General features: G+C 40.9%; 1 protein-coding gene across 5 annotated transcripts in view; it reads right to left on the bottom strand.

Annotated features, from left to right (window-relative positions):
- Nucleotides 1-16,764, bottom strand: part of erc2 (ELKS/RAB6-interacting/CAST family member 2) — a 72,661-nt gene that overhangs the window by 26,698 nt on the left and 29,199 nt on the right. For all 5 annotated transcript variants that reach the window (XM_070549409.1, XM_070549410.1, XM_070549412.1 and 2 more), the window contains 6 exons: nt 12,299-12,454; nt 11,528-11,695; nt 6,830-6,997; nt 2,911-3,048; nt 1,665-1,805; nt 1,423-1,563 (listed from right to left, as the gene is read on the bottom strand). In XM_070549409.1, the coding sequence (XP_070405510.1) occupies nt 1,423-1,563; nt 1,665-1,805; nt 2,911-3,048; nt 6,830-6,997; nt 11,528-11,695; nt 12,299-12,454 (912 nt within the window). The remainder of the gene's footprint in view (nt 1-1,422; nt 1,564-1,664; nt 1,806-2,910; nt 3,049-6,829; nt 6,998-11,527; nt 11,696-12,298; nt 12,455-16,764) is intronic.

Below are 16,764 nucleotides of genomic sequence, written 5' to 3'. Positions count from 1 at the left end.
CGGCTAAATAGCATCATTTTAACAACCGCACGGCCCAAAGTTTCCGCACCGCGCACCTAGGAAATTTTCTAACCATGCGGACGGTCGGACGTGGAAAAACATGGCGGACTGGCAACAACTAGTATGGCAGAGGTTCGTAAATACAGACATTTGTATGATTCAGCTCTCAGAGATCAACGTGATCAACATGTTGTTAATAATTATTGGAGAGAAATAGCTCGCACTGTCGGATAAGACGAGGACGCTGTTAAAAAATGCTGGAATGCCATGTTGTAAACTTCTACTATGGTGTAGTGTTGGATGCATGCCGTAGAGCTCCATGCTGCCCCTACAGTATGGGAGAATATTGGCTCACCACAGAGACAAGCCGCATAAACCAGAAACGCTGCGAGTTGTGAAGTGCGTTCCATCCGTGAGCCGCATCACCAATGCATCAAGCATAAACCAAGCTTACTCCAAATGGCAGAGCATAACTATGGTGTTTTATATGAAAATGAGAAATAATTCAATCTAATGAAATACATTTAAAGTTGTCTGTTATTGTTATCTGGAACCTGTGAAATATTCTGCATGTGTTTGGTTTTCTTTTCACAACCTCAAAATACTAATTAGCTAATTCGCTATCAAAATAAAATGCATTTGTTTTGATGAAAAAGGAGCTGTTTTCTTCATTCAAGAACAGGACATGTTGGTATTTTATAAATTTTGATAAAGGTGGACCAAATATTATACAAATAAAATGAAGTCATAGTTATTTATGGGGCAAATTAGACTTTTTTTAAATTTTATTTTCAGATCACTTTTTTAACCTTAGCTTAAAGCAGCACTTGCTGCAATGAAGTAACGGTTCTGTTCTGCATGCTGTCCTCGTCCTCCCGTACTCCATAAAATTAAAACATTGCGTACTTTGGTGTTGATAAAAGGCCAGTGTTATTGCGCGATCTCATTATTCTGTCAGAATGAACGTGATACAAACTGCTGCCACCTAGCAGCCAGAGTTTGAATTGCACCACACAAAAGAAATAGTCAATGTTTGTATGTAGATTAAAAATAATCCATTCACCTGCTTTTAAATATCAGTTCAGTATCGTTTCAGTGCATTGGTATTTTCTTACATCTGTACTCTGAGAGGTTCTTACGGGTTTTTTCATGTATGTCCTTTCTGAATAAAGCTTATTACCTGATGTGATCATCTTCCACTTATCATTCTGTTTCTTTAGTCATCAATAACAAATTTGTAGTTTCAAACAACTGTCAAACCTAAGAATTGATAGATGTAGTTTATAGTTATTTGTACATGTTAATTTCTTTTCTAAACAACAATAAATTGTCCTCAAATAGAGCAAATCTAAAGGAAACACTGTTCCTAGTTCTGTCATTAAACTAAATTTAAAATAAAACTGTGTTAAAACGTGATCTTACCTTCTGCAACTGCGTCTCCAACTTACTGCATTCCTCTTTTTTCTGCTCAATAGCAATCTCCAATGACTTAAGCTTTGAGTCCTTCTTGAGGCTGGAGGATGCCAGAGATGATGCGTGTTCTTTAAGATCGATGAGGCTGGACTGCAGGTAGAGAGTGACGGTTAGAGGAGGTTCAAACCCATCAGCTGGAACACAGTCATGTATGGAAGCTTAAACATCATCAACTTCACAGAGATACTGACCTCTTTATCTGTCAGTTCTATCTGCAGACTGTTGACCTTCTCCTTCAGATCTTTGTTCTCCTTTTTGTATGACTCCACCTCCTCCAGACGTTCTCGATCCTCCCTTTCTCTTTGATCCTTCAATCGCTCTATGATTCTCTCCTAGCACAAAAACAAGAAAAAAACTGCATTAAACATGTGAATATTTCATTTAAAGGGTCAGTAGAATAAAGTTTAATCACAATCCAAATCGGGACATTGAGCTTCTGTTCAGCACATGAAACTTTGTTGGGGCTCACAATGACCCAGGAGCCCCGATAAATAGCAAAACACAACCCCATTATAAAGGCTTAATGTGAAAAGACTGATTTGCCCCGCCCACTGGGCCTAGACAAGAATATCAAATGAGCTGCCTGCTGATTGGCCAAATTATGTTGATGGCTCTATGACTGCCTGAAGCTATAAAGTGCAGCAGCATGGATGAGCCAGAAACAAAGTGACTGTGGGCAAGGTGAATGTGGATCAAGCAGGCATTCATTCAAATTCTGGGTATTCCGGTACGTCTCGGAACATGAGTGGTGTTCCAGCATTTGTCTTTGTTGTTTTCCTTTAGTCCAACAAGGACCTTCGCAGTAGCTCCATTTGTCGTTGGTCTGTGGTTAGCATTAATGTGATCAACGATTAGATTTTGCCCAAGTTGAAGTGGGTTGGGACATGCAGGTTTAAGGGGGTGTGTCTACACTTAGGACATATTAATCAAGCATTTCTCAGAACAAACCGTGTGATTTGCAATATTACTAGTTGGGACAGGAAAGCAGGTCAGAGACAGCATTGACTTTAGTGTGGTACATTAGACAGCCCAAAGTGCTTATATTCAGCAGCAATGTGGTTTTGAATCCTACTGACCCTGGTTGCAGAGACGTAGATGAGAACGTAAGCCTTAGATATATGTAACATGCAAAAGATTTTATTCAGTTTGCTTATTTAGGAAATCATAATGAGGGCTGCAGTTAATATGAAATGATTATGTTAATTTGCATCACAGTGACACAGTCACTTACATGAAATCAAATACAAAGTAACACTAAACATGATTTTTCCTTAAAAAAAGATGGTGGGCCTTCTCATGTCACAGATACATCTTTTTAGACATATTTATTTCTATTATGTGGTTAAAGTACGTTTTTTGACAGTGCAGTCACTAATTCCTTCCACACATTCTGACTCATCCTCTCTCATCTCATGATGCTGTAGAGTTAAAACCCACCTTCTCTGACAGCGCCTCCTCCAGGGTGGCCAAGGCAGTGTCTGTGTTACTGGAATCGGTCTGCAGAGACTTTATCCTGTCCTTCAGGTTCCCCAGCTGCTTGTCTTTGTCCCTCAGCTGCTCCTGCAGGTTTTCAATCTAACACAGAAAAAAGAAAGAAAACAAGCAATTAAAGATGGTTTGGGGAGGAGCAGACTGGGATGAATCAGCCCTGGAGCATCTCTCTGTCCAGCTGCAAGGCAACTTTTTCACTCGTAGCGTTCAGCTTCATTTGAAACTGTATGACTTCCTCACAGAGCAAAACTCACGAGTCATGTTCTCACACTGTACGTGTGGTAGCAACACATTGGACCTGAACATGTGCGAAAAATGGTAGTTTTAACATGTCAGACCTTAGAGTATAAAACCCCAGAAAGCCCGAAGTGTGTTGTGTTGTTATTGAAATGGCTGTTGTCCTTCAGGTTTGCCGTAGAAGGAGGGTTAGGGTTGGGTATTTAAGAGGGTTGGAGAAGGGAGACGAAACTAAGTAAACAATGTTTTGGAATTTGTTTTATTTTACATAAATGCAGAAAACCTGCTTTCTTGACAATCCTCGTCATTATGTGTGGAGTAAAATCTAAAACTTAAAGGAAGCAATATGTGTTGATATTTGTGCAACCACACGATTGCTAATCAGGAGCTGGTCTTGAGGTGTTAATCGCTTCTTGTTACCTCCTTTATTCTACACGATGCAAAACTCGCCCCGACCTCAAAGATTGTTGCACGAGAAAAGACGGTACAAAAACTGCACAGTGTATGCCCGGCCCGGTGTGTTCACTGTTTAGGAGCTCACAGTGGCCTGAAGCACACCCAGCGGCCCTAGAGCGCACCGGCCATTCTGGGATTCTCCAGAACTCATAGGTTGCCACTCTGACCCCGGGTTCGGGTTATTGTCAAACCTGGGAAAATTAACCTGTAATGAATTTTTAAGTAGAGTTTTTTTAATAAACAAGTTGAAACATACAGTAGATTGTGAATAAGTCTTACAGAATAAGGTTGCTAATGGATAAAATGATAAATTCATTAATGCCGTGAACTAATTTACCAAAAATGATTTAAAGGCGCAAATTTAAAGCATTTTCTAGCAAAATCGGTTTGTGTGATTTTGATACCAGCAATATTTTCACAAAAAGCTATGACAGGAGTTTCTTTATTTAAAGTTACTGCTGTGTTACATCATTTAGTCTTTCAACAAAACTGTCAGCATTTGGGAACAGAGGAGACAAACTGGTGCAGCATTTTAAGTGAAATCTGTCTCTTCTATAGCTCAGTGCCTCCTTTGGCAGAGTTTTTCATCTCAATGCATCAAAAGTTTGCAGTGAGTGACAGCTTCTCACTACAAACCAGCCAATTAAGCACCCAGCCTGTGGAGAGGAACTATAATTAAATGCTGAGGCCCTGTCCACACGTAGCCGGGGATCTGCCAAAACGCAGATATTTTTCTACGTTTTGGCCTGTCATCCACACGAAAACAGAGTTTTTTCACATGAAAACAGATCTTTTTAAAAACTCCGGCCAAAGTGAAGATCTGCGTTTTCTCCGTTTTGGGTGTCTGCGTGTGGACAGACAAAACGGAGTTTTAAGGTCCGCAACGTCACTTTCCGCGACAAAAAAATGCTGACATCACGTGTGCGACCTGTGTTAGACTAGCCGACAGCATGGATGCCCTCAGAGCTGCGCTCGCTTTATCAATTGTCCAAGCGCTTTTTGCTTGTTTGTTTTTGCAAGCGGAATTACTGCTCCTTGCGGAAGACCACAGACGAAGGACGAGGTTAAGAACGGGGGAAGTACTGCCGCCTACAGGTCTGGCATGTCCTTAACAACGTATTTATCTGGGTATGTGTGGACAGAGTTTCTTTTTAAAACGAGGTGGTGTGGATGCAAGTTTTTGGAGGGGCGGATATTCGTTTTTTTTAAAAATCCGGCTACGTGTGGACTAGGCCTAAGTATTTGGTTTCTCATGCTTTTGCAGAAGCAGACAAGCCAGTCAGCTGATAGGTAGCAAATGTTTACCTGAACCTTCAGAGATGTTTAAGCTACTTGCTTTGTCCTTCAGGAAGCCTGATTCTAGATTAGAAAATTAGCTAAAGATTTAAACACTCTTCAAATTCAACCTTCTTTTGGTTGATCTGCTATCCTGGATTGTTTAAAGGTGTGGATGTGGTTGTGTATCTTGTGTATCCTTGGGAGAAAGCAGCTGATCTACTCCAAGCCCCTCCTTGATGACCAAGCTTTTCACCCAATCTCTAAGGGAGAGCCCAGACACCCTGTGGTTGATCATATCCGCAATATCATTCTTTCTGTCACGACCCAAAGCTCGTGACAATAAATGAGGGTTTGAACATAGATTGAGTAAATCGAGAGCTTCGCATTCTGGCTCTGATCTCTCTCTTCATCACAACAAACCAGTACAACACCTGCATCACTTCAGACACAGCACCAGTCTGCCCATCGATCTCACACTCTATCTTTCCCTCACTCGTGAACAAGACTCCTCCACTTGGGGCAGGACCTCATCCCTGACCTGGAGAAAGCATTCTACCCTTTTCCAGCTCACAAACATAGTCTTGGATTTAGAGGAGCTGATTCTCATCCCAGCTGCCTCACAGAAGCAACTCTCACCGGGAATGAGACTGACTTACTGCTGGTAATGCGGACCAAGCTCTGACATTGGCCATATAAGGACCTAACAGCCAATATCAGAGGGTCTGGTGCCCCATGCTCCCAAAGCACCCCCCACAAGGCCCCCCAAGGGACGCGATTGAATGCCTTCTCCAAATCCACAAAACACATGTAGATTGGTTTGGTGAACTCCCACTCACCCTCCAGGATCCCTTAAGGGAACAGAGCTGGTCCAGTGTTCCACAGCCAGGACAAAACCACACTAATGTATTATCAGTTCAACAAAAATGGTTGATTTATTTTTCTGCCCCACCCCAACCTTTTAGCCACAAGATCAAAGTTGAAAATAAAATTTCCCCTATATTTTGTACATTTTTGAATTATTAAATACTTTGAAATTATGTTTGATCATCGCAGGAATCGAGTCTGCAAAAGAAGCACCAGACTTAGTGCGGAAGACCTGATGCTGCCGGCGCAGACGGCTCCCCTGATGGCGTTTCCTTGCCTTACTTGGCTCATCTGGACTCAGCCGAATATAATTTTTTACTGATTGTGTGTGTGTGTGTGTGTGTGTGTGTGTGTGTGTGTGTGTGTGTGTGTGTGTGTGTGTGTGTCTGTTAATGTTTTTCAACTTTTATGGGAATTTGGGGTCATTTTAATTCTGTAAAGCACTTTGAGTAGCACTTTGTTTGAAAAGTTATTTATAAATAAAATCTGATTGATTGATTGATTGATTGATTGATTGATTGATTGATTGATTGATTGATTGATTGATTGATTTCCACATCGGGATAAAAACAAATGTTTAGAATCCCCAGGAGATTACAACCAAGGGAGATCAAATGGGTCTTAAATAGAGAGAAGAGGTGAGCAGGTCAGAGTTAAAGAGGGAGTAACACTCTGTGAGTATTTTTAGCAAACACACAGACAAGTGCTAGTGAGGCAGAAATGTCTTTTTGCTTGTCTTTCTGAGGACACTATTCCCCCTGAGTGCAAGAAACACTCCCACTCGTGATGGAGAGAGTAAGCACTTTGTGTTTTCACTGAGGGAAACCGGTTCAGTCCAGAACTCTGACCCTAATATCTCTGTTCATTTGAAACTTCTCTAAAATGACAACAACTCGGGTCAAAATGCCCTACTATATCAAATTGAACATCTGATATAACAGCACCTGCAAGCTTACAAAATAATTCTACAGTTTTTTGTCTGAAGAATTAAAGTAAAAAAAAGTTTTGAGGTTGTCTCCTCTACTCCTACCTTCTTCTGCAGGACGTTAATCTTCCGTTCCTTGACCTCCAGCATGTCCTTCATGTCCCTGATTTCTCCGGCGAGGGTTCCTTTCTCCTCCGTCAGGTCCTGCAGCTGTTTGGTTTTCTTGTTCAGGAATGACTCTTTCTCTTCCAGACGCAGACGTAAGGCATCCACCTGAAAAACGGCGCCGAGTCAAGTCAACAAGCTAACAGCTGGTTGGAACATGAACAAGAGGATTGCTGCTGCCTTTAACTCAAACATGCATCTGAATATTTTCATCCCAGATCAGGAAATCAATTCAATTCAATTCAATTTTATTTATATAGCGCCAAATCACGACAAGAGTCGTCTCAAGGCACTTCACATAATGAACATTCCAATTCAGGTCAGTTCATTGAGCCAATCAGAAATAATGTTTCCTATATAAGGAATCCAGCAAATTGCATCTAGTCACTGACTAGTGTCAGTGACTTTACAGCAATCCTCATACTAAGCAAGCATAAAGCGACAGTGGAGAGGAAAACTCCCTTTTAACAGGAAGAAACCTCCAGAGAATCCTGGCTCAGTATAAGCAGCTATCCTCCACGACTCACTGGGGATGGATAAGACAGAGCAGACACACACACACACACACACACACACACACACACACACACACACACACACACACACACACACACACACACAAAGTAATGTGTCTATAGTTATATTGTGATTTCTTAGTAAATATTCTTCTTGGTGAGAGATAAACTTGATTGTATTTATCCTAGTGGATCTATAATTAAACGAATAAACTAGTAGTAGCACATCCAACGTCAAGGAAAGCAAAAAGTTATTATCAGGAGAAGGAGAATGTTTAAGTGGTTAGCAGTGTGCTAGATGATGGCCCCCTCCATGAGACCACCACAGCTCAGCAGAGCATCATTGTAGCTTCTTCTGGGGAGAAAAACACTTCGAGAGAAAATAAAGTTAACAGCTGAAATTGCAGAAAATAATACAGTTAAAGAGCAGATTGTAGAAGAAAGTAGTGGAGTGTGAAAAGTGGTCCGTGTATCCTCCAGCAGTCTAAGCCTATAGCAGCATAACTACAGAGATAACTCTGGATAATCTATCCTATTTAGATGTAGGCATGTTGGAGCAGGGCAAGGGAGAGCCGTCTTTACCGACTGTACAATCCACCTCCCTCCACTCCCCCACTTGTCCAGATTTAGGCTAACATCAGATTTTAACCATAGGCCCTATCAAATAAAAATGTTTTAAGCCTATTCTTAAAAGTAGACAAAGTGTCTGCTTCACGGACTAAAGCTGGGAGCTGGTTCCACAGGAGAGGAGCCTGATAACTAAAAGATCTGCCTCCCATCCTAATTTTAGATATTCTGGGAACCACCAGTAAACCTGCAGTCTGAGAGTGAAGTGCTCGGTTCGGAACGTCAGATCACTGATGTATGATGGAGCTTGATTATTAAGAGCCTTTTATGTGAGAAGAAGGATCTTAAAATCTATTCTGAATTTAACAGGTAGCCAATGTAGGGAAGCTAAGACAGGAGAGATATGACCTCTCTTTGTAATTCTAATCAGAACTCTAGCTGCAGCATTTTGGACAAGCTGAAGACTTTTAACTACATTCTGTGGGCTTCCTGAGAGTAATGAATGACAGTAATCCAGTCTTGATGTAATAAATGCATGAACTAGTTTTTCAGCATCACTCCTGGAAAGGATGCTTCTAATCTTAGCAATATTCCGAAGGTGGAAAAAAGAAATCCTGCAAACCTGTTTAACCTGGGATTTGAATTGCATGTCCTGGTCAAAGATAACACCAAGGTTCCTTACTTTGTTCTCAGAGATTAATGTAATGCCATTCAGGTCAGGCGATTGACTAAGCAATTTCCTTTTCTGGATTTCTGGTTCAAAGATGAGAACTTCCGTCTTGTCTTGATTTAAAAGCAAAAAGGTTAGAGTCATCCATTTTTTTATGTCCTCAAGACAAGCCTGTAATCTACCCAACTGATTAGGTTAATCAGGGTTAATGGATAAATATAACTGAGTATCGTCAGCATAACAGTGGAAGTTTATCCCATGCTGTCTAATGATTTTGCCAATTGGGAGCGTATATATAGTAAAAAGAATTGGTCCAAGCACTGAACCCTGTGGTACTCCACAAGTACCCCTGGAGTATGAAGATGATTTGTCATGTACATTTGCAAAATGAAATCTGTCAGACAGGTAGGATGTAAACCAGCCTAGCGCTGTTCCTTTGATCCCCACAACATGTTTAAGTCTTTCTAAAAGAACATGCTGATCAACTGTGTCAAAGTCAGCACTGAGATCTAACAAGACTAGATCAGACACAAGATTCTTATCTGAGGCCATGAGAATATCATTTGTAACTCTCACTAATGCAGTTTCAGTGCTGTGATACTCTCTAAAACCAGACTGAAATTCCTCAAACAGAGCATTAGTGTTTAAATGCTCACATACTTGGATGGCCACTATTTTCTCCAGGACTTTGGATAAAAATGGAAGGTTAGATATTGATCTATAATTCATTGGGCCATCTGGATCCAGAGAAGGCTTCTTAAGTGAAGGTTTGATTACAGCAACCTTAAAATCATGTGGTACATATCCATTTACTAAGGATAGATTGATTTTATCTAGAATGGGGGCAGTAACCAAAGGAAATGCTTCTTTAAATAAGTTGGTTGGGATTGAATCCAAAATGCAAGTTGAAGGTTTAGATGAAGCTAATATTTTTGATAACTCTTAAAGCTCAACTGGATCAAAACGGTCCAAGCACAGATGAGGTTCTACAGTCACCTCTGATGCTGCCTCACTTACTGAGGGAGAAGAAATCACATTAGGGAGGATGCTAAAGATTTTTTTTCTAATAGAATTAATTTTACTTGTGAAAAAACCCATGAAGTCATTGCTGCTGAGGGCTAAGGGAATAGATGGCTCAGAGCTATGATTCTGTGTAAGTTGAGCAACTGTACTGAAAAGAAATTTAGGATTATGCTTATTCTCCTCAATTAATGCTGATAAATAAGCAGTTCTAATTTGTCTAAGCTTATTTTTATAAAGCACAAGACTATTTTTCCAGGACAGGTAGGCCTCCTCGTGGTGCGTAGAGCGCCATGTTCTCTCCAATTTCCTAGAGTTTTGTTTTAAGGCTCGTAAATGAGAATTAAACCAGGGAGCCAACTTCCTGTCCTTAATTACCTTCTTTTTTAAAGGGGCAACATCATCTAATACCACGCGTAAAGAGGAAATTAACATGATGAACTAAGGCCACGTTTCTGAAAATGGAGCTGCCAATGATCAGAGTCGGCTTGTCAGTGGGTGCGTCACTGAGCGGGGAAAATCTGTTAGAAAGGTGGACGGGTTGGTGGTGGCCCACGGGCTGGGTTCTATGCTTCCTGCGTACCGTCACCCAGCCGGCCTGAGATCCCGACTGCTCGGGTTCTGCTGGAGGATCGCTACAGGGTTGTTCTGAGCTAGTTAGCCCCGCGCTAGCTAAGTAGCTACGGCTGTTTACGGGTTTTTCAACAGCGCGGAGCCGGGACTCCAATTCCGACACCCTCGCCTCCAAAGCTACAAAAATGCTACATTTATTACACGTACCATTGTCACTAAAGGAGGCAGAGGAGTAACTAAACATCTGACACAGAGAGCAAGAGATAGGAGATGGAGAAGCAGAGACAGACGTAGCCATAGCCGTGCTGAGGCTATGCTAACTGGACGAGCAAACTGTTCAACACCAAATAAACTGCGTGCGAACTCAAATGGTTCCCTAAAAGCTAGGTGGAACAACAGAAAATGTGTGTTTTAGCGTGCTTATGTGCTACAATAACTCAGAGATATTCTAGTACAGAGAAATTAAATCAGTTTTAGCGAGCCCCAAACACCAAACAGGTACACGTAGTGCAACACTGAAAACAGGAAACAGGAAACGCATTACCGCCAGGTGCAGCCAATCAGCAATCAACCTCCATCAATTTTTATCAATCACTACTTCATCAACTTTCATCGCTGTAAAAGTCACAGAACTGAGTTATTGAATTCTGTCGTTATTGACAAACACGTCTGATAGCACTTTCTGTGCAATTGAAGAACTTCCCTGGTTCATTTTTCTGCAAGAACAACAACGTTAATGTTGTAAAGGTTTTATAAAGCTATGGAGTTTTGAGACTGAGTTCTTTTAATGATTATTATACTCGTCCGATCTATTTCTTTAAGCTGAGGTTGTTCTGAGGGCTGTCTACAATGTTAACTGCTTATCACTTTCCCACAAAAAAAAATCGTAATGATCTCTTGAATCCTCAGAAGCTGTGATGAGATTCAGTCTGAAGGAGGCTAAGATTCGGACCAGGACTAATAATAATAATGTATTGAACTTATATAGCGCTTTTCTAGACACCCAAATACGCTTTTCACACACTCTCACTTTCCCACACTGCTAGTGATGGTAAGTTACATGTAGCCACAGCCGCCCTGGGGAGGTCTGACAGAGGCGACGCAGCCACTTGGCGCCGTCGGCCCCTCTGACTACCACTAACACAGGCAAGTTGGGTGAAGTGTCTTGCCCAAGGACACAACAGCAGGATACCCCTGGCGGGAGCTGGAATCGAACCCATGACCCTCCGATCATGAGGCAACCCGCTCTACCTCCTGAGCTACTGCAGCCGAGTTTTGATTCTCATTGCTTACCTCTGTTTGTAGGATGGCAGCGCGTTGCTCCTTGGCAGTGAGTGACTCTTTGAGCACCTCGATATGCTGTTTGCAGTCTGAGTTCTGGTTGTTGAGGGTCTCAAGTTTCGTTTGCAGAGCCAGCAGCTCAGACTCTTTCTTTGACAACTCCTGCTTCAGTTGGTCAATCTGCACAGAACCGACCTGTTTACTGACCTGTTTCATTAGCTACGTGCTGTCCACCATACTCCTCCTCATCATCGTCATCATCATCATCATCTGGCTGAGTAGTGAGTTTGTTGCTTCAACTATGGCACGGTTTTCATCAACACACTTTCCCCTCATTAAAAATGCATTTGGGACTGACTCCCCTCTATTCATCATATATTAAACATGGTCTTTATTCATGATTGATGATAAGATTTCTAAAAATAGACAAACAAAACCGTGGCTGGTTGTGCATTGTCAAAAAGTGATTGTAAACACAGACTCAAATCTCTGAAGACACACACACACACAAATACATACAGCACTGATACAGGAGATGTTTTTAACTCAAACTTTGATTTGAAAAGTGATAAAAACAAATCTACCACTGGCTCTGTTGGGCTTCTTAAAACATTTTCGACATCATACCTCGGATTTAAGAATTTTAAGAAATGAAAAAGTAACAAATATTTAGAACTTATTGAAATAACAAAAGACTCTTAGGGGGGCGAGAACTTTCCTGATAGTGTGTCTTTACAGCATTAGGTCATCATTTTACTGCATTGTTTTTGATGGTTGGTCTACCTTGGTCTTCATAAACTTAGAGTGGTTCTTGTAGACCTCCATCTGTTTGATCTCCTCCTCTCTGTCCTCTGTGTTCAGTAAGCTGTTTGCCTTCAACATCTGGATCTCATCCTCCAGATCTCGAATGTTGCGCTCCAGAGAGGCAATTTTGGTGTCCTGCACACAAACACGCGGAGGAGACACACCTCAAAACCACCGCTGGCATGTCCACAAGTTGCATGATGCAAATTAAACCAAACTACACAACAAGAGTCCAGACATAAAAACACAAAGCCTGAGAAAGTTTTCTGGACAGACAGAGAAATAAGTAGAAAAGAGAGGGTGGAAGAAGTTCTTTGGTCTGGCTGAAAGTAACTGCAGTATCTGTCGTGAAATCAAAAGCTTTCTACCCAGATCCGTGCAGCGGCTCAAAGGATTAATCACCATTGGGAAATATTGAGCGCACATCCAGCCCAAATTGATCCGTCAGGAATGAAGAGTAACGAGCAGAAGAGAAAAGAAGGAAAGTAACAAGCTCTAGCTTTAGTCGTGTAGAAGCTTGCAGAGAAGCTGCAGAATCAAGTCTCCGGACTGCGACTGGGTGTGCAGCTTTAGCTTCATGGCTTTTTAAATAAATAATACTACGTCTTCAAGATTAGCCATGGTTCATCTCCCTCTCCAGCAATGCACACAGCAACCATGCCTCTTCCTGTCTTACTCGTTTTGTCCAACACTCTTCTTCTTTTCACTTTGAACTGGTGAACTTCTGGCCGTTAGAGGGGGTCAGTCTTAGCCCGCTGCAGGAGGACATTGCTGTTGTATTTTAATAAGAAATGAAGGATTTCAGAGCTTAACATCAATGCATGGAAACCGCTCGTGCACTTCGCCCTGCTGCTGCATCTCACCTCAGTCTGTTACTAGAGGCACATCAATGAACTGACATTTCTGCAATAGACACGAGACGGCGTACCTTAAAAGCAGAGTGGTTTTATTCCATCCACTTGTGAATCACTGGCACTTGGACCTGGTCAGTAAATCTTTATCTCTCCCTGCCTCTGTGCATCTGTCTGTCTGTCTGTCTATCTGGCTGCAAACTGGCCTCTCACTGTCATAAACAACCACACCTGTTTCCATGGTAGCAGCAGGCAGGCTATATGCTGTCTCTGGTGAGTGAGGGGGAGAGGGCGGGGAAGAGAAGGAGGAAGGATTATTTGTGCTTCCATCAGCATCGACAGAATGGAGAGAGGAGGGATGCAGAGTCTTCCTTCCTAGCACAGGAGGAAGGAGGAGGAGGCGGGACCTCCCTCACCCCTCATGAAAATCAACAGTGTCTGAGCACCATGATGTCACGTGACCATACAGGGGGGGCTTCAGTGCGGTGCTGATCCCGTCGAGCGAGAGAGGCTGTGTCAGCTCAGCGGTGATGTCATGATTTATTTTGAGGAAGTGATGTCAGGGCTCTGCAGTGAGGCTGGTGGAGTCTACCGCGGCTCAGCTGGATGGTCTTAAAAATCTTTCATCTGATGTACAGAAAAAATTCTCATATAAAAGCACAATGTTGACATTTTACAACTAAAAATAAACTTATTGGTCAACTAATTCTGCCACATAATTAAATAAAATCATATACAGTTGCATTAAATACATGTTTTTAGCTAAAAACAAAAAATACGTTTTGAGCAGTTTAACAAGTACACTTTGCACCAAATATATACTCAAATCTCATGATTTTAACCTTACTCTAAACCTGCACAGCTTTAAACCCATTGTGGGATCAGTTTTAATGTAGAGCTGCTTACAGTCAGGTTGTTAATAATAACCCCTTTTTTAATTAGGAGTAACAAGCAACTAGCAAAATTAATAAGCAACTTTTTTAACAAATTAAAACCAAAGAAAAGTCAATAAACTTCTAATATTCATGCATTAAAGCTGCAATCCAGAGTTTCAGGGCTATATGTATGTTTTTTAGAAATCTGTAAAAGTGATTGTCTTATCTTGTACATATTGTAGACTCTACAACTTTATTATTTTGTTGCTAAGCTCGCCTCCGGGCCCATAGAGCTCCATGCATCCGGTCAACTCTAGCCGATAGTGTTAGACTACCACTCTATCACAGAGCGTGTGACCTTAGTCATGGTCAAGTCTTTCAAATATAAATATATAAATAAACACCATAACATGAGCATAAACATTGTTAAACAATGTGTTTTAGCTCTATTTGCTGGCTAGAGGAGCAAAAGCTGTTGCTTTTGATCATGAATAGGGAAAAGAAGAAGAAGAAGAAGAAGAAGAAGAAGAAGAAGAAGAAGAAGAAGAAGAAGAAGAAGAAGAAGAAGAAGAGATCTTTTCTATAGCACCTCTCAAGATAAAAGTCACGAGGCGCTTCACAAAAACAAAAACTGTAAAAATATAAAAAATAATTTAGAAAATGATTAAAAATATATTTAAAATGAGCAAAAAATAGACAATTGTGATTAAAATGTAAAGAAAGAGAGAGTGAATAGGAAAGAGGGAAATCAGTGGATCCAGAGGAAGGTGGAATAGGTAGGGAGAACAGAACAAGGAGAGGGTGATGAAGGTCACACCAAAGCCAGCTTGAACAAGTGAGTTTTCAGCTGCTTTTTAAAGGAGACCACTGAGTCCACTGATCTCAGGCTCAGGGGGAGAGAGTTCCAGAGTCTGGGGGCTTGAAGGAAACCACGGCTTACTGTGATACATTTGTCAGCCACTCAGTGCCATCAGATTTAAAAAAATAATAATCCAAAGCTCTCTTTTAAATGTGAACGTCAAAGCTTCACATGTTGTCATGTTTGATGTGATTTCACTTGAAATTTCAAATGTTTTGACTTAAATCTGCTCATTCACAAAGAACGTAGCACATAAATATGCACAGCACAGACTGCAGGTGTGGTGATCAGAATTATGGTGAAAAAAATGAACACTTATGAAAATAACATTTGTAAGCCCAAAACAGTGATATAGACAAATATCGTAGTGGATGTAACTGACTGGGATGTCTCTGCAGCTAGGTTATTTGAGTCTAAAATTACTGACACCTCTTTCTGCATGTTTATGGTATATGTTATTTTTGTGTGCACCACAACAAGAGTCTACTTGTTGTTTTTAGGTTTGTTGTCTGTTTGTTTGTGCTTTGTGTCTTAGACTTGCCCTTTTTGTTTTACTCTGCTAGCTTATTCTTTATTTGTTGAAAGGTTGGAGGACCCACTCGAAAACAACATGGTTCATCTCAAGTGATCTTATCTGCCTAAAACACAGGTCAATCCATAAATAAATAAATAAATATACATATTATCCTTACATATAATGTAGGTACACAATGAGCCTGAATATTACACATGAATATAGGTTTTAAAATGGTCTATAACTTTTATTAATGGTGTAAAAATCATTCACAGATTAATTAATAACCAGACTATGGATTATTTATAAATCTCCTACATGGATGAAGTGTTTTGTTGATGATTACTGAGGCTGTTTAAATTTACACTAAAAACCCTAAAAGTGACAGTGTTTATTTTCCCTGGCGACAGGGGGCAGTACATACCTGAATGATTGCAAGCAAGCATTACTTTTGGTCCAAGTAAGACCTTACCAACGGATGGCTATCAGAGTAAAAAATCCCTGGGAGTGCAACCTCCAGCAAAAATAACAAGAACATCAGTTTCCCTTTCATCACTTGCAACGAGTGAAGAGGTAAATGTGTAAAACAACAATGTTTATTAACTGTGAAAGTTTTGTGACCATTTGTCCTCATTTTGTCCTTCCATAGCAGGAAACATAGCATCCAATATGGCGTCACCCAGAGACTTAGACCCTCTCCATGTATTTTAGAACAGATTTCTATGATTATATGTTATAAATCAGTCCATATTTTTCATCAACTGGGCATCTTTTAATTAATTTACAACAACATTTTGATGGATATTTCCAGAGGTTAATGGAAAAAACGACACATTGTCTCTTTAATCTTGGGTTATTTCATTAATTTCCAATGAAAACTCAAAATAAATCTTGACAGCTAATAAAAACACTCACCATGAGTTAATGACTGGGATGTTTGCCCACATCGAGCTGAAGAGTGAATGATTGACATAAATATGACAATACTTGTCATCATAAAACCTTTGTGTCACAGTTCAATGCAGCTTTGTGTGTGTGTGTGTGTGTGTGTGTGTGTGTGTGTGTGTGTGTGTGTGTGTGTGTGTGTGCGTGCATGGGTGCGCGCGCGAGTGTGTGTGTGTGTGTGTGTGTGTGTGTGTGTGTGTGTGTGTGTGTGTGTGTGTGTGTGTGTGTGTGTGTGAGTTGACTGTTGCCTCAGCAGCAGCAAATCACAGTCAACAAAACAATGAGCAGAACAGCAAAGACCTCAGTGAGTGAAACACCACCAGGCTTTTGAACCTTAACCATAAAAAGGCACAAACACAGACTAGAAAAGGGTTGATATTTGAAATGATCTCATGGAGCTG

This window comes from Nothobranchius furzeri, chromosome 3 (assembly GCF_043380555.1).
Source record: "Nothobranchius furzeri strain GRZ-AD chromosome 3, NfurGRZ-RIMD1, whole genome shotgun sequence".
Classification (NCBI taxonomy): domain Eukaryota; kingdom Metazoa; phylum Chordata; class Actinopteri; order Cyprinodontiformes; family Nothobranchiidae; genus Nothobranchius; species Nothobranchius furzeri.
This window is presented reverse-complemented; position numbering and strand designations above follow the sequence as displayed.